We start from the raw sequence: 22983 nt of genomic DNA on the forward strand, positions 1-22983 counted from the left end.
CCCACCAGAGCCATTTTTGGAGCAGGCCTGGGAAGTTCAGTTGTGCCTGATTGAGGTTGTCGTGCTAGAATGTGTCTCTCCCTATTTCCGAGCTCCCTGAGATTCCTCTCTGTTGATGGAGATTGATTTTTGCCTTTGGGAACCCTAGGGTGTACATTGTGCTCGGAATTGGCCTGAGCTGAACTAGGAGAAACTGCTGATGTGTTAGTTCCCTTCTGCAAGTGATGGATTTTATAAGCTGCCTCACGAACCGTGTGTGGCTGAAAGGCACAGGAAAGGGAAGAGAGGGAAGTGAGAGGCATCACCTATGGATGGCATTACCCATGTTGTGTCGGAGCATTTCACCCTCTCCAATTCACATCTAAATTCCTCTCCCATTCAGGGGAAAAATATAATCCCAGCCATCTACACATCTGTGGATTAGCCTTTTCTCTGCTGCGTTTTTCTGCTGACCATCAGGTTGTTCTCTTGAATGAGACAGCAAGGAAAACCATATAAACCAGCTTAAGTGGCAGCAGCTGCTCCTGGCATCAGCAGTGCTGGTTCCAGCAGTACCCGAACTGGACGGATGAGGTGGAAATGAAGGTGATGGCCAAGGCTGGGGCAGGCTGACTCAAAAGGTCAGGCAGGGGAGGGCTCCAGGGGTCACCCCCTTGAGTTAATGACTCTCCAGTCCCTAAGCCCGCGCTGAGCACAAGGTGTTCGCCCGGAGATTAAGATGAAAATATGTTCTCCTTGCTAAAGAGAGCACATAAACAACCCATAAACGGCCCATTAACCCACAGAATCGCAATAAAGAACATGTGGTCAAGCGAGCCATCAGGGACCTGTGACCCAGCAAACCCCTTAATGGGATTGTGAACCTTATCATCGGTGCTGAACATGGATAATGGGAAATTACGGCAAGGAAGGAAAGAAGGGGTGTTGGGTGATGGGCACCCGGGTTTCAATGAGTAAAATGTTGTGGAATGGACATGTTATGGGATGGAATATCAGGGTAACACTTTCATGTAATAAAACTACTTCAAAGTGACTCAAAAGAGACAGTTTTCCCATCGACTCCAGCAAATGCCTTTGGCAGCTCAAGAAGCTGTGCTGTCCCTTCTCTTACAGCCTCTTCCATGTACCAGCCACTTCTGTGCTCCACATTGCTTTTTGAAGCAATAGGATGGACATTTACTTGTTTTCTATCTGTGATGTTTGAATTCTGTTTGAATATAAAAGTTTATTGTAGGTCACTTGTGCAGTTTGAGCAGGAGGACGATGGAACATGTGTGGTACAGGTACTCTGCCATCTCATTCCACCCCCTGCTTGGGCAGGGACACCTTCCACTAGCCTGGGTTGCTCCAAACCCTGTCCAACCTGGCCTTGGACACTGCCAGGGATGAGACAGCCACAATTTCTCTGAGCAACCCATGCCAGGGCCTCACTACCTCACAGGGAAGAATTTCTTCCCAATATCCTATCTAACCCTGCCCTCTGGCAGTGGGAAACCATTCCCCCTTGTCCTGTCGCTCCAGGCCCTTGTCAGAAGTCCCTCTCCAACCCTTCTGGAGCCTGCAGGAAGATGAATGCCTCATGATGGGAAGGCTGCTGTAGCAGTGGGACAAGGTACTTGGGTGCCCAGGGAATTCCAAAGGCATTTATGATCACAAATATACTTTCAATCAAAAAGAAATCTATATTATCTATGTTGCCCTAACTGATGAAGAAACGAATTTGCATCAACCTTTGCTGAATAATTTAGGAAGAGAGCTATGAAAGTTTATTTAAGGAAAAAGCAAAGGAGGAAAGGGCATCTTTGTTACTGGTTCCTTTTTTTCCCATTGCAAATTGAGATTCTGTTTACCCTGGAGAAATCAATGTGGTTGGACACCTGGTGTAATTAATTATTTTGCAAGAGACAGCCAGCTGATCTTTTGAAAAGAAAGGAGTTTTTAAGCAGGACTGTTCAAAGTTCATAGTCTGCTGTGTATCTCTAATGCTGATAAACATCCAGCAGAAAGGATGCCTGTCTTAAAATTTCCCGTGGCCACACCTTTGTTTTAAGGTGATACCCTCAGAAAAAGGCTGTAGACCCCAAGGAGCCCTCCAGCAAGGTGACTCTGGTGGCGTGGGCTCTGGTTGCCTTTGGGAGATGCCCTTAGGCCTTGGGATGTGGACACCGATGCTCGTGGGTTTGAATTTTGAATCACACGTGGTTCTTAACCAGGAAGGGGGTTTCTGCTCCTTTTTCTTGAGCTCTTAATGCAAATGGAGTTTGCTTGTGCTGTATGTTAAACTTTTCCCTAAGCGGGCAGTCTTTTCCAACTGGGACCAGTTGTTTCTTTTCAGTGCACTGGTGCCTGACTAAATGGCATTGGGTCGCATTCTTCATGTATAGATGAGACAACCCTCCTGTTAAATATTCCTGTGTTTTCCAGCGGTGGGCTGGGGAAGTTCCTGCCTGCCTTGCAGGCCAATGGCAACCCAAACCTGACTGCCAGGGAGGGAGGGGAGAGCCAGCAATGGGATGCTGTGCCAGCACGCCTCAAGTTGGTTTGGCCGGAACTGGTTTTAGGTCATATAAAAAAGTGGGTGAAGGATCTGGGCTGCTCAGAGAGCGGCAGGTCCTCGGGCAGCACCGTAGAGCACATTGGTTTTGAGCTCCTTAGCGCTTTTTTTACAAGGGCTACAAATTGCTGTAACATAGTTAAGGTCCGTAGGAAGGGACAAGTTTTCCTGAACTTTACTCCCAGCTTGAACTTGTCAGAAGTTCAGTGAGAGGCAAGGAAGAGGGGAGAGAGAGAGAGAGATAGAGGCTCCCTCGCTCTCGCCCCTGCGTCCGCGGCGACGAGGATGTCAGATGGCAAAGGCAGCCTGGACAAGCAGCTGAACGGCCTTGGGGAGCAGGGGAAGGAGAGGAGCCGCCTGTCCCTGGTCATCTCCCAGGCCCTTAACCGCAGTATTTTCACCTCTGCAGTCTCCCCCGCTGCCGAACGCATCCGCTTCATCCTCGGAGAGGAAGATGACAGCCCAGCGCCCCCGCAGCTCTTCACCGAGCTGGACGAACTCCTGGCCGTCGACGGACAGGAGATGGAATGGAAGGAGACTGCAAGGTGGGTTGGTTTTCCTTTACCCTGAATGGCGAGGGCAGCCAGCAGGACTCCTGTCCTGCATTCCGTTGGGTAATACCTGTGCTGCAGGACCATGTGGGGTAACCACAGAAAGGAGCCTGCGTGGTTCAGATTACCTTTCTTTGATAAACAAGAGAACTGAGGGTTTGTTTAAATGTTCCTTTAAAGCAAAAACTAGGAAAAAAACGGAGTGCCAGTTTGATTGGAGTAGATTGCCTGTGGAGAGACAACTATGGGCTTTACACAGGGGGACGTGTCTTCTGGCCAGAGTTGCCAGAAAGTGAGTGCCTGAGTCAAAACTGCTTCAACTCTGTTGCCTCAAAGTAGCTCTTGAGCCTGGTCCCACTGCACACCACAAGCAGGGAAATTTTGGCTGTCCCTCTCCTTCCTAATGGTGAGATTAATTTTAAATAGGGAAATAAACTTAAAGGTTTTGCTTGTGAAGAAGTTATTCAAGGTGTGTGTTAAATGCTAGATAGGGTTGCCTGCTTTGAGTTCCTTGGTTCTGTTCTTTGATGCTGCTGGTTTTTTTGGTCAAAAAGCCATAAAAAAAAAAAAAAGGAGTGTTTTGGATCTAGTTGCCACAATTTACGTGGAGTTTATTTCTAAATACCACTGAAAGAGGCATTGGATTGGATTTGTGACCTATTCCCACTCACCTTCAGTGAGCTTGGGGCTTTTCCTTTTCCTTTATGGTGGCTGGGCTAAGCTCTTTCCCCACCTCCCAATGTTAAGGGCACCATCCTTGTTCATAATTAGCCCGTGTTTGGTTACCTTAATCTTCTTTACCTTCAGTTTAATGAGCCACTCCACCACATGCCCATTTACCCCCTTATCATCCTTCATTTATACTTCTCAGTCACTTGGGGAACCTATTTAACAACTTCTCACCTTTTACTCTTTAACTTCTGATCTGTTGCCCATCCTTTTCTCCCTTTATTGCTTTTCTTCCCTCTTGTCATAAATTCAGTACTTTCTGGGTTTGGGTGTTTTCACAGTTCTTTGGTAGAAGGGCTGCATGGAGCTGTGTGTGGGATTCTCTCTCAGGCTCTTCTCCCTAGTTACAAGTCATAGGATGAGAGGAAATGGCTTCAAGTTGTGCTTAGGGAGGTGTTTAGCATGGATACTGGGAGAAATTTCTTCACCCAAAGGGTTGTCTGCCCAGGATAGCGGTGGAATCCCCATCCCTGGAGTGATTTAACAGGCACAAACCACCCTCTTGTGCCCCTTGGGCCCTGGAAACTGCACCGACAGCCCCAGCAAGGCTCCCCTGGCACTGGGCACTTCAGAACTAGGTACCTGTCAGCAGCAGTGGCTCCAAGGGGCTGAGATTTGCAAGAAAAATCTGTCCCCAGTGCACTTGGTGGGCTCCAGAATGATACTCCGTGCCTGGGAACCATTGTCACAGTCTGTGTGCTCTGGAGACAGCTCGTATCTCTGCCAACCGGGAGGCAGAAGGCATCTTTCATTTTGTAATTTTAGAGCTGCAGAAAGGGTTGTGTGAATGGTGTGTTGATATTATCACATGTAAAAGGGTGAAGGATATAAATGTACTGCCTGGCAGAGCTTATGTAATTAAAAAAGGCCATAATAGAAGTTTAAAAAAAACTCTGTCCATCACCCCACAGTCCTGTCATTTCCTTTTCTCTGTGATTCTGTCACCTTCCTGCCATCTCCCTGCCTTATAGAACAACAGTCCTCACCCTACAGTGGCATCTTGGTCCTCAGAAGGTCCCACTGAGCCTCAGAACAGTCTGGGGGCCTCCAGCTGCTGCAGGTTTTTTCCTTTTCCTACTTTCCTTTGTATCCTGTGACTGCTTCTGGAATGCAGGCATTCCCAGGCTAGCGCAACCTGGTTAGTGGAAGGCGTCCCTGCCCATGGCAGGAGGTCGGAACAAGAAGAGCTTTGAGGTCCCTTCCAAGCCAAACCATCCTGTAATTCCTTGAATAGAGCAGGCATTAGTTCACCCAGGTTTGCAAGCTAATATTTGTTTTATTGTGTTGATATTGTGGATTTTCAGTGAGAAAAGTAAACAGAAAGCAAATATTGATAGTTGTGAGTAATCGCTTTCCCTGGAAGGACAAACACTTGGTAATTTTCAGCCTTCCTGCTGTTACAGGGTAAATATGTCTCAGTCCCACATCCCACAGAGCCCCGGAAATGCACAGATTTGCATCCCCCCCCGGTCCCAAAGGTGTCCTAGGAAACACCTATTTTTTGTGAACTAGAAGAACTTTATTAATTGGAGATGACAATCAATCTTTTAGCTTGAGTTAAAAAGCAGCTTTAAAAAAACAAAGTCTCAAAAAGAGATTATTGCAATTGTAAAGCATAATTGATTAATCCCCAAGTAATACATTTTTCAGGATTAAATACAATTTACTTGCTGTTAATAATATTCTTTTGAACCCATTTATGAACTTCCTTACCTTTACCTTTTTGTGGGGGTTTTGTCTTAGTAATCCCCTTATATTAGTCACTGGAATTTTCATTTTCCACATATATTAAAATGTGTCTGAAGAGGGAATTAAAAAGCACTTCTGCTTTTGCCATCAGGGGATATTGAAACACCTTCTCCTGTGCCCCCACTTTACATCAAAGCCATTTCTGGGTGCTGTGGTAAAGGAAAAAGGTCTGGACCAGGTCCCAGCTGCCCATCCCTATGGACTCCAGGCTGGGCACAGCAGAGCCAAGGGCAGGGTCAAGGCTGGAGGGGGAGGTGGGGGTGGGCTGCAGCCCGGGGAATTGGACTTGGTTTTAGGGGTGTAAGGTATGTTTTGCTCAGACCAGGATTTAACCTTTGCTCTCACCTTCCACCAGAGATAAGCTTTCTGGGTTTTTCAGACCTGCTTGGTTAAATCATTAAACAATGGCTGGAGGGAAAGAACGAGCCCCTCAATTTGTGTCTTGTCCTTTGGTGGCTCACTTGTTCTCTAAGAACACCTTCAGATGTGGTTGGGATGTGCTCCTGTCCATGGCACAGCAGTATTCCATGCTGCAGAGTTCTAGCAGTGGCTGATTTTAGAATCCTTTAGGTTGGAAAAGCCCTCTAAGACAATCGTGTCCAGCCATTAACCAGCACTGCCAAGATACTCAAGGACAAGCCACCTTATTTCCAGAAATGCTGATTTATTTCCCTGCAAGGAGCCAGCAGCTTTAACCCAGTCCTGTTGCTCTGCCCTCTGTAGATGGATCAAGTTTGAGGAGAAGGTGGAACAAGGTGGGGAGCGATGGAGCAAACCGCACGTGGCCACCTTGTCCCTGCACAGCTTGTTCGAGCTGAGGACGTGTATAGAGAAGGGCTCCATAATGCTGGACCTGGAGGCCTCTTCCCTCCCACAGGTGGTGGGTAAGTACACTTGCCTTGGCTCTTTCCCTCGGCCCTTCCCCACCAATTTTTTTAACCCTGATATGGTTTGAACGGTGGTTCCTCTTTTTCCATAAAAGAGGAAAAGAAAGAATCCTCCAAGGAATAAGAGGGAAAACTAGAAAGCCCTAGGCTGTGTTTAGGATGGGGGACTCTCTCCTAGCAAGGGAGAGGGGAGAGCAGCCCCAGCACTAGCTGGAGCTCCACCCCATGGAATTGGAGGGCAGGTTTCTTGCAGTCAAAATAGCTGTGGCCTGGAGTGATGCTCAGTGACATTGCTGAGAGCCAGATCATGCTCCCCATGGCACGTGAGAACTCATAGAAAATAAACTTTCAAAGTGAGCCATCCAGTGGAGGGACCAAACCAAAATGCTGAATTTAAAAGCCATTATGTGAGGAGGTGTAGAAGAGCTAAATTAAATATCTACCCCCTCTTCCCCCCAAAAAAACAACTCAGTGCTTTGAATTATCTTCTCAGGAAGCAAGGTCAAAATTATCCCGGCATGGAATTGTCAAATACAAGGAGTTGCACTAGTTTGTAAGACCTGGAATTACAAAAGCTGCCTCTGGTGTTAAATGCAGAGTTTTGAGCTTAGTTTTGTAAGTGCTTTTGGTGGCATTTATCTTCCTTTGCTTTTGTGTCTGTGTATCCAAATGCACAGCTTTGCAAAGTTTAACAAAATGAACCCCCCAAAACCTCTGAACTTTTAGGCTGAAGCTGAACCTGCTTCAGAAGCAGCAGCTGATGTCCGTGGTCTGGAACCTTAAACCCTCAAACATTAGATTTCCTTTTGAAGTCCCTTTGAGATGTCACCTTCAATCTCCTGCTTCAATTTCCAAATTAAATCTAATTCCTGGGAGATTAAATTACACGTCAGTGACTGCTGTTGCTGTGACACTGTGACACCATCCTGAGCAGGGTATTTTTGCTGGTCCAGACCCTTAATCAGACAGGTAGGGATGTCCAGGAGTGGATTTCCAGGATGATTTAATCACGGTCACTTGGCTAGTGTCTGGTAGTGACACGTAGGAAAAGAAAACTCCAAAGAAAAGCTCTCTTTGTTGTTTGTGTTATGTGAAGAAGAGGGAAAGGAAGATGCCAGATAGAGAAGGATAAACTTAATGAAGGTTGTGGAGAAAATATTCCAAAAATCACTAACCAAAGCCATGTACAAGAAAAACTATAGAAAAATGACACTTTACAAAAAATCAACCTTTTCCTGAACATTTTGTGTAAAGGTACCTACGTGCATGTACCCACCCTGTCCTAATTTGGGAGGAACAACTAGTCTCTTCCCTAGGCATTTGGAGAGGTACTAATTCTTGGGCAGCACGCAGAGGATGACTTTCTGACTCACTGAGTTAGCAAATGTGATGTGTGTCCTGCCTCCCCCTTCCCATAACTTTTATTATTAGCACAAATAAAAGTTACCAGCAGACAAATAAGAGCTGCCACTTGCCCTCGGGGGACAGCGCGTGAATTCAAGTCATCAAGGAATGACTTCGTGTGGGATTTAATGCACAGTGGAGATCCTTCATACATCTGGTGACCTTTTTGCCTTTTTCCTCTGGGATAGGGCAGCAGAAAGGAGGGAATTGGTGGGAAGTGAGCAGGCTTCGAGGGGGCTGGGAGCCTTTTCTCCTGGTGATTCTGTGAAAGGCAAAGCCATGTAACTCATCCTGTGGCAATTAGAGCAAGTTCTGCCGCTCGTAGTTGCCATCACTTCAGTCCTGCAAGTGAATGATTTAATTAGGTGCTCATCTCCAGCATTTTTTCCTGTCCTGAGATTAGGTTTTATTGGGGGCCCGTGAGGTGAACTCAGGCCTTGTTGAATCTGATAGAAGTTTTTCCATGTGATTTTTGGGAGCACAATGGCACTTGCCACGGAGTTGTAGCTTCTTCACGAAAATCTAGGCTCAGAGCTGATTCCCTTCCCAAACTAAGAACCAGCTTACCCTGGGTACAGGTGATTTGAAATAGGATTTGTGGCATGTAGGAAATAGCAAAGGAAGTCTCAGTGCGATACCTGTGTGTTGGTGACTCGTGCTGGATGGAAATGCTTGTGTTACTTATCCAAAGAAGTGTCTAAAAAAGACTCCCAGAAAAATAAAACCTGTTTTTGAGATGGGGAGCAAAACCCTCAAAAAGGTGGGGTGAAAACAATCCATCCCCCTCTCCCTGCTCTCCCTGGAAGCAACTGAGTTTTGAGCTCGGTGGTTAATTTTGCCCTCCTCTCCCCTGCCCTTCCTGTGCCTGCCACAGAGATGATCGTTGACAATCAGATCGAGACGGGGCTGCTGAAACCCGAACTGAAGGACAAGGTCACCTACACGCTGCTCAGGAAGCACCGGCACCAGACCAAGAAATCCAACCTGCGCTCGCTGGCTGACATTGGAAAGACCGTCTCCAGTGCAAGTAGGATGTTTTCCAACCCCGATAATGGTAATGCAGAGGCTAAGTGGCTATAGCCTTCCCTGTCACGGCAACCCACCCAGCCCAGCCCAGAACTAACTGCGTGGCCCTGACAATGCTTCTCTAACCCCGAGTAGCATAGCGAGACCCGTGCTGATGGCACATCAGCAGTGGGCTCTGGAGGCTGCTTTGGCCCTGGCACGGCGCTCTAACCACATCTTCACTGGACTGAGAGGGACAGGAGGGCAGGAGGCAGCAGCTGGGGAAGGCAGAGGGATGCCCTTCCAGCTGCGTGGAGGAGATGATGTAGGAGCAGCGACAGGAAAGAGGGGTTTACAAAAAACTCTGTTGGGGCCTGGCCCTGAAAGGCCGATCACCTGAAATGTTTGGGCTGAGGCGAAGAAGCTTCCATGCACGTTCCATGTCTGTAACAGACGGTGTCGGTGGCACTCTGAATCAAAAATGAGCTGGCAGTAATATCTAGCTTACATTTTATTGCTGTACAATCATTGTCCAGTGGGGTAAAGCTGATTTCCATCTTGCTTTATTCGTCCTGAAATGGTTTTGTGGTGTGTGTCGTGACTATGTCTCTTTTTGTCTCTAAAAAGGGTGTAATAGGTAGTGCTGTGTTGGTAGTGGTGTCCCTACATGAGTGTGTGTGTGTGGATGCAGACAGCTACAGAGGCCTGGGCACTGACTGTACTTGTCCCTGCATGGAGATTTGGGGTCTTCTTACTCATGGTAATGAAAAAAGAGGAGTTTTGAGCTTCTCAACTGTCTCCTGTGGCAGTCTGGAAATTGGGCTAAACGCTGCCATTTTAAAATACCCAGGAACAAAAGCAAGTGAAGAAATTCTTTTCTTCTTGCTCCACCGAAGGCCTCTGAGCTTGCTGCGTTCTGCTGCTACAACTCACCCTAACACCTCTCCCTAACCTATTATCACACTTCATTAATATTTCCTACTTTGGATCATCCTTTCCTTTTGCAACAGGAGTGTATGTGCCTGTGGAGAATATTTATTGCTCTTGATGATGCCTCTTGTCATGTACGAGTGCCTGGATAACACAGTCATTGAGCAAGTAACCTGAACATGCAATAACGTGAACCGAGAGAATGTTCTGGGTGAATATCCCTGCAGGAGGGACTGGGTTCTGGGAAGCGCTGCAAGGAAATTCTGGCTCTGGGGAAGGGCTCAGCATGGCCAGATGAGGCCTCACGTTTTCACTCAGCCCTTGCTCATTTTTCATGGCTATGGGCATCCTTTACTTTGAAATCACCTAAAATCCATATCATTCATTTCTCATTCTTGTTTGAAAGGGCTTCACAGGTCCTGGTTCAAGTTGGACTAATCTCCAGGAATTCTATCCTGGCTCTGGCCTTCAGCCACTCCTTTCGTGTTGTTCTGCCTCTGTTCCCCCACCTGAGATGTTTATATATAACACATTATATTCCATGACAATTCAAGTGCTTTGATACTTTAGGAGGGCGAGACTGACATACAGAGGGAAATACCTCATGAATAGTTGTTACTGTTATTTATTATTTACACTTTAATGAAAAAGTAACTCCAGAACCTGTTCGATCAAGTTCTACCTCAGATTCAATGAGTGCCTCTCATGTCCTTTAGACAGATAAAAATTTAATGAGGCCAACAGGAGTGCAGCTGTCTCTCAACATGGCTAATCACCGTAATGCACATGCCTCCAGCCCCAAGCGCTCCTAAATTTCCCTCGAGTTCCTTTCCAGGTAGGTGTTCGCTTTCACTTCAGTGTCAGTGAAACTTCCATCCGATATTGATGCTGCCTCTGGGTCTGTGGGACCCTCTGAGCATCCTCCTCCCCAGGTACAACAGCTTTATGGGCTGGTATTGCTGCTGCCCGGCTCAGCAGGGACACCTTCCACCAGACCAGGCTACTCCAAGCCCTGTCCAACCTGGCCTTGGACACTTCCAGGGATGGGATCTATTTGTTAGATCTGAAATCTGGAAATAGCCCCTGGGCCTTGGCTCTCGAAGATCCCGAGGTGCCTGTACCTCACTTAGTTCAGAGCACCTAAAGAACTGAAGTCTCAGGGGCTCCAAAATGTTCTTATTTACACATGTTGATTGTTCATGTTGATGGAACTCCTGCAGGGATTTTTGACAGGTGCATGTCTGGTTTTGTTGAGTGGCTTTGTACAAGTTCTTTGTGTCCCTTCCTGGCACAGCCCTTGTCCTGGAGCCCTGGAGCAGTACATAACACCTGGGCTGGAGCTCTCCAGCTGGCACACCTTGGGCTTTGCCACAGTATAACATGGGCTGTGTGGTCACTGTCCCTTCTGCAGGTGCCTGAGGTCTGCCTGATCGATATTTACCAGCCCTCTGTGATGACATTTGCTATCCATTTTTGACATTTTTCTTTCAGAGCTTCGTGCCTGCCAGCGTTTTGTATAATGTAACACCTGTGGGAGCCTTTGGCAAGTGAGAAAACGATCCACTCCCACTAAACCCAAGCTGGCAGAGGCTGTAGAAAACTGTGATGTGTTTTAAGTGTGTGTGTTTAACCACCATAAATAATGGCACGATCCCATCGCCGCGTGGGTGCTGCCTGTGCTGCCCAAACTCCTCCTGAGCCGTGTTAGTTCACACTGTGCTGACAGAGGGGTTTGGAAACACTTGACTTGAAATAACAGGCTGTCTGCACAGTGCTGGCTGATGCACAGAGAGGAGGGTACCTGGCTACAGGTGAAAACTTCTTTGAAGCCTTTGTTCTGTGTATTCCACTATCCCAGGTTGCTCCAAGCCCTGTCCAACCTGAACTTGGACACTTCCAGGGATGGGGCAGCCACAGCTCCTCTGGGTTCAGCTTTAGTCAGTTCAGTGATGTTTTTTTTTCACATGAACTGCACCCTCAGTCCCTTTAGAGAGTTAGCAATGGCACCAGCTGAATAATATCAGCACAGAGGAGAGGAGTTGAAGTCAGAAATTAGATGTTTTCCAAGGAAGGCTTGGAAAAAACCCCTACCAGTGTACGTATTGGCATGACTGGAAGCTTTGCAGACTAAGGTGGGCATCTCCAAGCCCGGATTGGTGTGCCTGGTATGTATGCATGGGGTCAGGGTGCTCAAAATTGGCTCCTACAGGGACGTGACCTGATTTTTGTTGTCAAAAACCTGTTGTTACTGATGGCGCTGCATCCTGGGACGCTCAGCACCACCAGCACTGCAGCTGCTCACTCGCTTCCTTGAGATCTGCTTCTGAGATGCCTCAATTTTAGACACCGGGGATGGAAAGCTGGCTCCAGCCCTGCCAAGATGGAGCTGCGGAGGAGATGTTGGGATCTAAATGAGTGGGCTTTGATCACCGCAGTGTGCGCGTCAAACTCTCTCCTTGCCTGGCTTCCCCCCTGCTGCTGCTCCAGCCTTTCTTCCTCGCATAATTTCATTTTCTTTTCTTTTAACTTTTCCCCTTTGCTCTCTTCCTGCTCTTTGCTGCTGCTCCTGTCTCCTGCTTGCCGGGCACAAGCACGCAGCCCGCTCGAGAGCTCCGTGCCCTGCCTGGCCACCCGCACCTTGGATGATGAACTGGGAGTGCAGCGCAGCCCCAGCGTGGGATGGCTCAGTAAGTCCCGGGCAGGGCTCAGGGTGGGCTCAGGGCTGGGGGCCAGGAGAGGAAGAGGGAACTTGCCCCAGCCGGGCTCCTAACGCTTGCTGCTGCACTAACAATGGGCAAAGCATGGATGTGTTCCGTGGGAAATGGGGCTGCTCTGGCTGTTTGTGTTATCCACACTGTCCTCTCCACTGCTCTGTTTTGCTCTGTTTTCCTTTTTTCTTTCATCTGGAATGAAGCAGGTGGGTCAGGCCATACTCCCCTTCTGAGGGGGGTCTAAGCTCTCTGGTGGCATTTTTTTCATCTAGAGAAGTATTCTTTAGCGGTTAAAGGGGTTTGAATATTTTAACTTCCATATAAATTAACCCCAAAAATAGGCTGTCGGCTTGATCGCTCAGGATGAGCTGGACTGTTCTACCTTTTGTAACATCTGATTTATCTAATTGTGCTTGGCTTCAGCTGTGCCAATGTGCCAATGTTCCTGGACGTGGCAGGAACACACAGCAGGTATAGTGTGGTTCCAGGTGGCTCACAAGAAGGAATACTTTCAGTCTACCCACGTGTTGTAAAGAAAACCCAGCTCTGGGGAGTCCAGAGCTTTTTCTTCCCACTCCTTCGGTTTTTCACTCCCGGTGCTGCTTTATTATTGAGTTTGTTTGTGCTGGGAGCTGATGAGGACTGAGAACTTGGACATTCCTTTTAGCTGAATATCAAGTCAATATTGTCTCAAAGCGTACTTGTTTGTTGCTTATTTGTTTGTGTTTTGGTCGGTTTGGGGTTTATTTATTTATTTATTCTGCTGTGTCTCTGGGGATTGTCTTCCCCTCCCTGGTGAATTTGGTGTCAGGAATTGATGACTTTTGTCCTGTCAGTGTGGTGCACATGTTGTTCTAATCAGTGCATTGCTTAAGGTTCATGAGCTTACTTAATGGGCTCACTGGAGTGAGGGAGATGTTTATTAGGGGCTGTTGTGAAGGACCAGGAGCTACCACTCTCCCTCTCTTGTGTGAGCTGTGTACAGTGTCTGGGATGCTGAGGAGGGCAGGTGCCATCCACGTAGAAGAACTGAGGTGAGGGATTTGCACCCTTGGAAGGTCCCAGCTCTGTGGAGGGATGGATTTGTGGTGGGTCCTGGGTGACCCAGTACCATCAGTGTCAGCAGCCTGGTGCTGCTTTGCTTTTTCTCCCACAGGCAGGAGTTATGGAAGGTCATTGGACTCTTTTGCTGTCCTGGGAGTCACAGGAACGCTGTGAGTCGGAGATGACGGAGCATTAGCATCTTAAATCTCCCCTGTGCCACATCAAGTGACAGAAAGCAGCCTGTCAGGGTCTGGAATTCCCCCCATCAGCCTCCCAAGGAAAGGTGTTGCCGTAGCCTGAGCCTCTGTGTTCTGACCAGATCCAAACAGGTGCTTTAACTTGTGTTGGCCTTGTTCCTACAGGCAGCCCGGCCATGGCTCACCGAAACCTGACTTCCACCAGCCTGAACGACATCTCAGACAAGCCTGAGAAGGACCAGGTAAGCTCCAGGTCCAGCCTTCACTTGAGGATGTGTATGGAGAGGAGCTGGGTGTTGAGGAAAGGGCTCTCTGTACCTTAGCATGGAAAAAGGAAGAGGGTGAACAAGCATTTTTGAGCCCTCTGACTGGATCCTCCACTTTTTAAGCACCAACCCTTGAAAACAGCAGGTTAAACTCTTACAAGGTCTGAAGCAAGTGACACCACATACACTGCCTCTTGCTGATAGCCATGAGAAAGGAGGGAAAATATCCATGGCCTGATGGAGTTCTGATCCTCTCCCTGCTGAAGGATTACAAGGGTCCTGCCACACCCCAGGATGAGGTTCACAGGGACTATGGGATAGAGCAGGAGCACGCAGGGGGCACGTGTCCCTGCTACAGCAGCTGGTGGAACAGGGAAGGTGACTGTGCTGACAGGTAACATGGAAGAGCAGCTCCAAAGTGGAGTAATGAAGTTAAAATTGGCCTTTAGTACCGAGTCTCCATGGATCTGACCCCTTTCTTAGACTAGGGTAATGTTTGTGCTGTGGCGTACGGGCTGTCTTTGTCTGTGCTTCCGTCCTTTCCGAAGGCTGCCGGCTCTGAGGGGTAAGAGTGAGTTTATTCCAACTCTTAGAAAACTGGTGGCTGAATGAGGTCTCTGTGCAAGTTTCAAAAAACCTTTTGTCTGGGTTCAAAAAGTGGGTTATTCTCAAAGCCCGGCTGTTTCTTTCGGAGAATCCCTTTTTTTGCCCATGTCTTTCAGCATTCCCTAGTCCCATGGTGATTCTGAATGCAAATGAGAGTCCCTTTGGAAAATTATTTGGGTAACACAGCATTGCTGGCCAGTTGAGAATGACTCCAGTCCTTCAACAATGGCTGGTCACAACTGTCTGTAGGTACAACCTTAAAGGGACACAGCAACATAATCGAGGTAGAAAAGTGAGGTCAGAGTAATTAAATATTTTAAAAATAAAAATTTTTAAAAAAATGTGAATTTAAAAATTCACATAAATAAATATACTTTCATGGAAAGAGAAAGGGGGCAGAGTGTTTTGCACTGACCTCAGTGTCATGCAGTGTTGTAGCCTCATCTGTACTGACTGGGTTTCTGAAATACCTGGTTTCCTTTAAATTCGCAGAGCCACATGTGGGGAAAGAGGAAGATTGTAAAACAGCTTTTTGTTGTTGGACAAACTGCTGGTTTATATTTTTAATCCCATTATAACTGGGGTTTTATAGCTAGACCAGCCCGAAGCTGGGGCTGAACATTGCAGCAGCTTCACAGCTCTCAGCAGTGCAGACAGGCCCCATTGCCCCTCCTGCTCCAGTGTCTCTGGCCATACAGATAATGGACTTCTTGTGGAGAATTGGGTATAAAAATAGACGTTTTGGTAACACTAATAGGAAAATCTGTTAATAAATCCAGTTTGGGAGCACGCTCCAAAGTTTTTAACTTCCAATGTAGATAATGCCTGGCTGTTGGTCGTCAGAACCATTACTTGATAAGTGTCGAGTTCCAAAAAGCCTCTCAGTTAATTAGCCCGTGTCCTGCTGATGAACTTTGCACACTGGGAGCCATGTCCCCTATGCCTTGAGAAATCACCTTAGAGCTCAGTTTTTGTTGCTGACTGACTCAGACTCCTGCCTTGATAAAGTTTGTGGCATTGTGGTGATGCCTGGCAACTCCCTTGAGCAGAACTCAGCATGCCGTACGGGGGCACAGCAATAATCCATCATGTTTCCACAACAGGAGCTGGAAAGGGAACAGGTTTTCTTGCTTTGGCAGCAGAGTGACTGGCTTTTGTTATTCAGGCATCCCATCTGGGAACTGGACAGTTAGTGAGGCCATACAGGGAGGTGGGAGTCTGCTGGAGACACAGAATATTCCAATTTTTATTTACTCTTGTGAATAAGAACTGCAGCCGGTGAGGTCAGTTTACAACAGTTGCTTGGAGCAGGACTACCTTCCTACATCCTTAATCAGTCCCTGGTTTTGCAGAGATAGAGGATTGTGTCCCCATGCTTTAAAGGAAGGAAGGCTTTGAGCTAACTTATCTGTACCTTTGGGAACTTTCCTGACTTCCTACATCCTTAATTTTCAGTTTTGCAACCTTTAATGCTATTTGGAATGGTGCAATTAACAGTATAGGTATTTTGTAGCCAGATTATTCCTTTAATCTGTGGCTTCCCTGCTCCTTTCCTCTGGATATGTTGTAAGGTTCAGGTTTCACATGGGCTCGTGCCCCTTGGACAGTTGCCTGTCAGAGATCTGAGCTGTCAGAGAATCCTCCCAGACTCATCCCTCCTGCTGCTCTCCCAGCAGTGCCAGGCAGCTCTGCCTGGCTCAGGGGTGTTATTTATGAATACTGAATCAGGTAGTTTGCATCAGCCGGCTCTCTCTGCCATGGGAATGATGGCTTGATCCTTTGGGATTGCAAAGAGGCTGGCTCAGCATCCCCAGCGTCCTGCAGGAGCCGGCAGGGCCCTGACTCAAACCGCTCCGATGAGAAAGAGCTTCAGTAGCGGCCCACAGACTTGGGGGTTGCTGTTTTGTCATGTCTTTGCTTTGGGCTTGTTTGGAGTTTTATAAGGATAATTAGGGAAGAGGAGCTGTATTCCCTTTCATTGTGTTTGTGTTGGCAGAGCACTGCTCCTGAGGTCGCAGCACGGAGAAGGGATTTGCCTCCATTTGTTTTATTTTAGGAGATGTTGGCTGCAGGTAATGGCCTGGGCATTTGCAGCTGGAGAGTAGTGGCACTTTGGGACAATTTATACTTCTCTTCTGTTTTCTAATTAATACATGAGCATCTAGGCTTCTTGCTCTCTCCTGGACTCCCAGTTCTCTGCTGCCAGATGCATCAGTGGTGTCAGTGCCGTGTCCGTAAAACCAGGACTTCTCATGGCAGTAGAATTCCTGCAGCTCTTGAAGGTCAAGCTCTTGGATCAAGATTTTCTTTAACTCTGTATTCACAGAATCCCAGACTGGTTTGAGTTGGAAGGGACCTTAAAGCTCATCTTGTTCCACAACCCTTCCGTGGGCAGGGACACATTCCATTATCCCAGGTTGCTCCAAGCCCCATCCAGCCTGGCCTTGGACGCTTCCAAGAATGGGGCAGTCACAGCTCAGTAATTCAAAAAACATTTAAGACTTTTTTTCAGCTTATGTGTGAAGCAAAGGGGTTGAAAGGAGTCCTCTGGTGCCATGGTGCCAGCAAACCATAGGAGACTGGGGAAGTTCCTACTGCTGTTCCCACTCCGGTCCCTCCTCCCGTGAGAAATCCTTTGGCTGTGCTCTATTAGAATGTCCTTGGCACCTCTGAGTGGCTGAACCACCAGGACTCCTCAAGTGCTCAACATGTAAAATGAAGGAACATGAAAGAAAATCTGTTTTCCCAGGGACCTGCTATTCCTGAGCTGATGCAACAGCATATAGAAAAGGAATGTATGTTGATATACGGGGAGTTTCCTGACACGGCGTTATCTCCGCTTCCCAAGGGCTTGGAAGTGGGACAAACCTGGCTCTGAATGAATGTGGTCAGTGAGAGGGAGGCACAAAACCCTCCCTATTTGTTGTGGTGTGGGCACTGTGTATTCACAGCAGTGTTTCCATATCAACAGGGGATCTGTGCCAAAGCCAGCACTGCAGTTAAAAAAGAAATTGGCCTTGTTGAGAGAAACCCTCCTGCCTTTCCCGGGGACCAGTAGATGGGGAGGGCACTGGCAGGATCCCACTCATGGGAATGCAGTCCAGTGATTGATAGTGGGAGCCATTCACTGCTTTTCCTGTTTGAACATCTCCTCACCTCCACAGTTGCAAGCAGACATTCCCAATTTTGAGGTCTGTCAGCCTGGGTGACCTACTTTCACTCCATGGAGCTCCAATGGGGATTATTGTTTTCCAGTACAGATCACTACCACCTTTCTGGAGAGAAGGAAGAGTTTCCAGGAAGTTTAGTTAGCTGGGATTTCCTTTACTTTGGCTGTTTTTCGTGATGCAGAGAGCAGTTTTGCTTGCCTGGTTTCTCCCCATATCCACAGTGCACTGCTAAAGTATCCCTGGGTGATGGAGCAACCTGGAAGGTCCCTCTTGAGGCAGGTGTTCATGGAATAAGTTATGGGAAAGACTATAAGCTATATGTAAGCAGATACAAAAAGCAGAGAGACAGAGGCAGGTTCAAATTCCTGGGGGAATTAACCTTCCTTAAGTGCTACTTAGGAGTGTGTACTTAGGAGCTGCTTTCATTTCCGATCGATCCGAAGTGATGATGATTGGAGTGTACATTTAAGGAAATTGGAATTTTCGGGTTGCTGTGCCTTTTTGCAGCTGCAGTGCTGGGGACCTGCAGCCTTCAACACTAGTGGTCAGGTTGGAAGGATGCTCAGTTTGGCAGAGTGCAGGGGGAGGTGAAGCTCCCTGCTCCCGAGTGCTGCCGAGGACTTAAATCTTTCCAAAGCTGCTTCAGAGAACGGTTCAAATGGATTTTAAGTGCTTACTGCACCCTTCCCATCACTTGTCTGATAAATGATTTAAGAAAGTGGTGAGTGGTGCTGTAAAACTCATTTGGAGCTAAAAACCCCCACTATAATAGCAGCTCTTTGAAATTAGTCATGGTAGTTTGCTGTGCTGGGCGAGGGGAGACTGAAGGGGCCAGAGCCTTTGGCATCGGGAGCTGGGCAGTCACAGGAGTGGAGACTCTGCAGGTCAGTTCTGGCTCAGAAAATCACCTGGGTTTGGGCCATGTGTTCAAGCCAGACCTGGTATTGCCGAAGCATCCTTGTTCAGCAACGTGGCCAAGTGGATTTGCAACCTTCCCATTGTTTTTTTAATCACCACTATCCTCCCAAACACTGTCTATGAAAGAACTGGTAGCACTTTTCCAGGCTTCCTCCACAGAGCTCCTTGATGCTTATTTACTGTTTCCTCTGGTGATGATCCTGACTGAAGCATGCAGGGGTAGGATGGTTCCAGCAGTTTCTTCCTGCTTAATCAATTGATGCCTTTTCCTGAGACTTTTTCTATTTTTCTCCTTCCTTGAGTTGCCTGGTACAACTCATTAGGGATTCATAGCCCAGTCCCTGCCCCCTTAGTGTTCCTGGCAGTACATCCTCCCTCTCCATTCACCCTTCACCAGGCACACACAGAGCATCTCCAGAGGTCACCCAGGGAGAGAGGGCAGATTGGGAACCAGCTAAGGGCAGGGCTTTCAGAAGCCTCCAACTCCAAATTAATTCTGCTGCTGCTGAATTTCAGACAAAGGTGTCTTGCAGAGGCAGATTTTTAGAACTCAGTGGCTGCTGCCGCAGCGTTCTCCCATTCCCTGTTGATGACATTTCTCCAGAGTTGGAATTAGCTGACCTTTGTCAGCCTGAGGATGTGCGTTGCGGAGTGCGTGCACTTAGAGTACAGAGGTGCAGGGAAGCAGTACGGAAGTACGAGAAGAACATGCCTAACACCACTCAATTTTCTTTTCCTTCCTCTTTCACTGCTGCAGCTGAAGAACAAATTCATGAAGAAGTTGCCCCGTGATGCTGAGGCCTCCAACGTGCTGGTGGGGGAGGTGGATTTCCTGGAGAACCCCTTCATCGCCTTCGTGCGACTGCAGCAGGCCGTCATGCTGGGAGCGCTCACCGAGGTCCCTGTGCCCACCCGGTAAGGGAACCAGCCCCCAGGGACCTGCCTCTCAAAGTAAAAAACCTCTCACAGTAAAAACACGGGGCCAGAAGGAGGTCTTATCCACTGCTTTCCGTGCTGTGACATGGATACTGGTCAGGATTGGTGGCGTAAAGGAACAAAACTCACTGATGCTGCTTCATAATTTTCAGGTCCTGAGTTTGGTTATAAGTAAAGCATTACAGAAACTTAGCAGCTCAGTAGTAAAGGGCACTGTCAGTGTCACATTTAACACCTGGGGCTTTCTTCCTGCCCTTTCTGTACGGATCTCAGATTCCCTCTGCACATTTTTGCTGTACATATTGTTCCTCTTCAGCTCAGATCAGATGAAGGTTCAGTTCTGTCCCTGCGGGGGCAAAAATATATTTGGATAATCTGAGACATACAATTCTGTTGGGGCTGGTGGATTTGTAACGCATAATGGCTGAGGGAAAAATGTCAGATAAATATTTTATTTATTGTGACTCGTGTTGCAAGTTGATCTGAGTCTCACAAACCACAATGTATCTTGTGTTCTTAAATATTTGAAGTCACTGCTTGAATATGCCTGGCTGTCTGAGCTGCCCTGTGTGAATTCATAGCAATATCACAGCCCTTGCACGGAATGGAAGTTACGCGGCTCCTGGAATAATCTGTGCCTTGTTTCTGTGTACCAAACAAAGGGAAGAGAGCATCTAGCTTTGCCCTTTAATTGTAGTAGCAGTGTTTGTATGTCTTGGATTTTCATGAAGTGGTTTCTTACAGCCACGTCAACAACTGTTTGCACACGCTGGGTATTCGGGTAGGAGTGTGGGGACACAGAAGAGGCTTCATTTTGTAGCAGGTTACTCATTCCTCAGCATTCCTGAGCTCTGTGTGCTTCACTATTTCAGCTCCCAAGTGCAATCCCACTGACTCTGTTTTCTAAACACGCCTCTGAGTGCTTTTCCACAGATGTAAAATTAGGTATTGTTTGCTGTGGTGGTGGGAGCTGGGAAGTTGAATCCAGGATTGCTGGGCAGCCTCATGACTCAATAGCGTTAATCAAGGCAATATGTCCTTCCATGCCAGCATTTTTCCCAGGAAATAGTATTATCCATTTGCTGTCCTCCAAAGCAAATGCTGGCCCTAATCAAAGCAGGGAGGCTCATTAGATGGCTTTCATGAGTGATGAAGAGCCATTTGCAATGGCTGCATCCTTCGAAATTCAATCAAGGAAATCCCCTCAGGGCCCGAGGAGCTGTGATGGAGCATCTCCTCCCATGCCCTGGTTCCTGCTGTGAACCTGCACTTAAAGCCCGCAGACTCCACAGGATGCTGCAACTGGAGCCTCTGGCATGCCCACCCCTCTCTCCCATGGGGCTTCTCCTCTTATCTTGTTAAATTATCGATTTCCTGGTAAAGTTGTGGACACTACACTGTCCAAGCTGGGCACTTTTTTCCTTCATGGTTTCTTGCAAAGCATTTTAAGTATTTCCTTTACTTAAAAGCAAATTTTTACTTAAAAGAAACCAGGAAGATCTCACAAACTCCCCAGAAAAATTATCTCCACCGGGTGTTTTCATACAGCCCTAGTAATAAAAATCAGGGAGATCCAATAGGAATTGAGATATCCCAGCCTTTCCTGAACTTCCTTTTTACTGGTCCGATTGATAAAAACCATTTAAAACCTTTGATTTAATCCCACAGCACTCAGGACTCCTCGTTTGGAGAAACCCTGAGCTTGCAGCATGGCTTGGGCATGGCTGCTGCCAAGACAGCACAAGAGAAGGAGCTCTGTGTTTTCCTCAGAGAAATGGGCAGTCCCTCGTTCAAGGCTGCTGGTTAATGGAATAATAATGGGGAAAACGAAGGGGAATGAGCAAGGAGGAGATGTTTGTGAAGATAAACTGCACAGACTTGCACAGTCTGGTGTGCAGTGCTGGGAAAGGCCTGTGTCTGCAGGTCTCAGATGAAGTGAAGTAACTTGCCCAAAGGTCACCTGGGAAGCATGTGGCAGATGCAACATTAGGTTCTCCTCCCAGGCCTCCTGACTGAAGCTTTTCACTGCAAAGGCACCTTTCCTCTAGGACTTGTCTGACATTCCTTTGTTCAGGTGCCTTTAACCCTTATGGAGTTGCTGCTCTTGCTGCAGACTGGAGGCACGGATGAGCAGGCTGGACTCGCATCTTGGTTTAGTTGCTCTTCCTCTTTTTTTTCTTGTTTAGGGGCCAAGGATGAGGGGATGGGACATGGGATGACCCTGTCTCCTGGACTGACCATAGCAGGGTGTCCACCCCCTAATCCAAGGTTACTGGGCTTGTACGTCCCATTGCTGAATTAGGACAAAGAATTTGGAAAATGCCACATACTGCTTGTTTTCCAAGAGTGTTTTAGTAATGCAGGAGCATTCAGGTGCTGCTGCTCTGTGCTGGAAGAGATCCAGCTGATGGAATTATTGCAGAAGACTTATGAAAATGCCTGGTTCCCCCAGAGCACCGAGAGAATGCCAAGCAGCAACTCCTGAAGTTATGAACTCCTTTTTTAAAATTCATATATTTGGCTAAGTTGCATCCTGGAGTTTGGAAAGAGTTGGCTGAGGAACAGTTTGTCTTGAATGTTGTTTTATAATAGCTGGTGAAACAGGGAAAGTTCCAGGAGGTGGGAGGAGAGCAGGGGACATAACCTGGGTGTGTGTGGCTTACTCACCTCCACGTGAACCTCAAGTAAAACACTTGAACGCCTTGCGAAGAACTCGAGTAAGAAGTGTTATGTAGTAATGCCAATCAGTATGTATTTATGGATCCTGTCCTATCACTTGCTGCCTTTTTTTTTTTTATAGGACTCTAAATTTTTTAAATAGAAAGTCTACTTGTTTGGATATAATACTCCTCATAAGCCATTTGACTTAGTACCTCACAATATTTTGATTTAGGGAGCTAAAATAATACTTAATCCAGTGCTTGGAATGGGAGAGGTACTTCTGGTGAGGTTATTTCATCTGTGTGTTTGCTCTGACAAAGGTTTCATATCATAGTGTTTTTCCAGCTCATCAGCAGTGACTTGGATGTAGTTGCTGTGCAGAGAGATTATGTAAGAAATTAGGTTCCAAGGCCAAGTTGGATGGGGCTTGGAGCAACTTGGATTAGTGGAAGATGTCAGGGGTTGGAACTAAATGGCATTTAGGTGATAAGAGAAATAGAAACTTTACTCACGGTATCCCAGAGTGCCCAAATAAGGAGCAATATCATCTTAGAGAAGTCCTAGAGAATTAGATAAGGGATGTAACTCAAACAAACAGGATGTAAACTAAACTCTGTGTACCCAAACAAGATAAAGAACAAACGTTACATTTTTTGGTGAAACAC

General features: G+C 47.3%; 1 protein-coding gene across 6 annotated transcripts in view; it reads left to right on the top strand.

Annotated features, from left to right (window-relative positions):
* SLC4A4 (solute carrier family 4 member 4) overlaps positions 1–22983 on the top strand; it is a 120936-nt gene that overhangs the window by 67918 nt on the left and 30035 nt on the right. For 3 of the 6 annotated variants that reach the window (XM_051769384.1, XM_051769379.1, XM_051769381.1), the window contains exons 4-9: positions 2964–3099; positions 6307–6467; positions 8749–8928; positions 12401–12496; positions 13927–14003; positions 19479–19636. In XM_051769384.1, the coding sequence (XP_051625344.1) occupies positions 2964–3099; positions 6307–6467; positions 8749–8928; positions 12401–12496; positions 13927–14003; positions 19479–19636 (808 nt within the window). The remainder of the gene's footprint in view (positions 1–2963; positions 3100–6306; positions 6468–8748; positions 8929–12400; positions 12497–13926; positions 14004–19478; positions 19637–22983) is intronic. The other 3 variants (XM_051769380.1, XM_051769382.1, XM_051769383.1) reach the window with 3 other exon arrangements.

The sequence above is a fragment of the Manacus candei genome, unplaced genomic scaffold (genome assembly GCF_025592945.1).
Source record: "Manacus candei isolate 608988 ecotype Guabito, Panama unplaced genomic scaffold, ASM2559294v1 h1tg000107l, whole genome shotgun sequence".
Lineage (NCBI taxonomy): Eukaryota > Metazoa > Chordata > Aves > Passeriformes > Pipridae > Manacus > Manacus candei.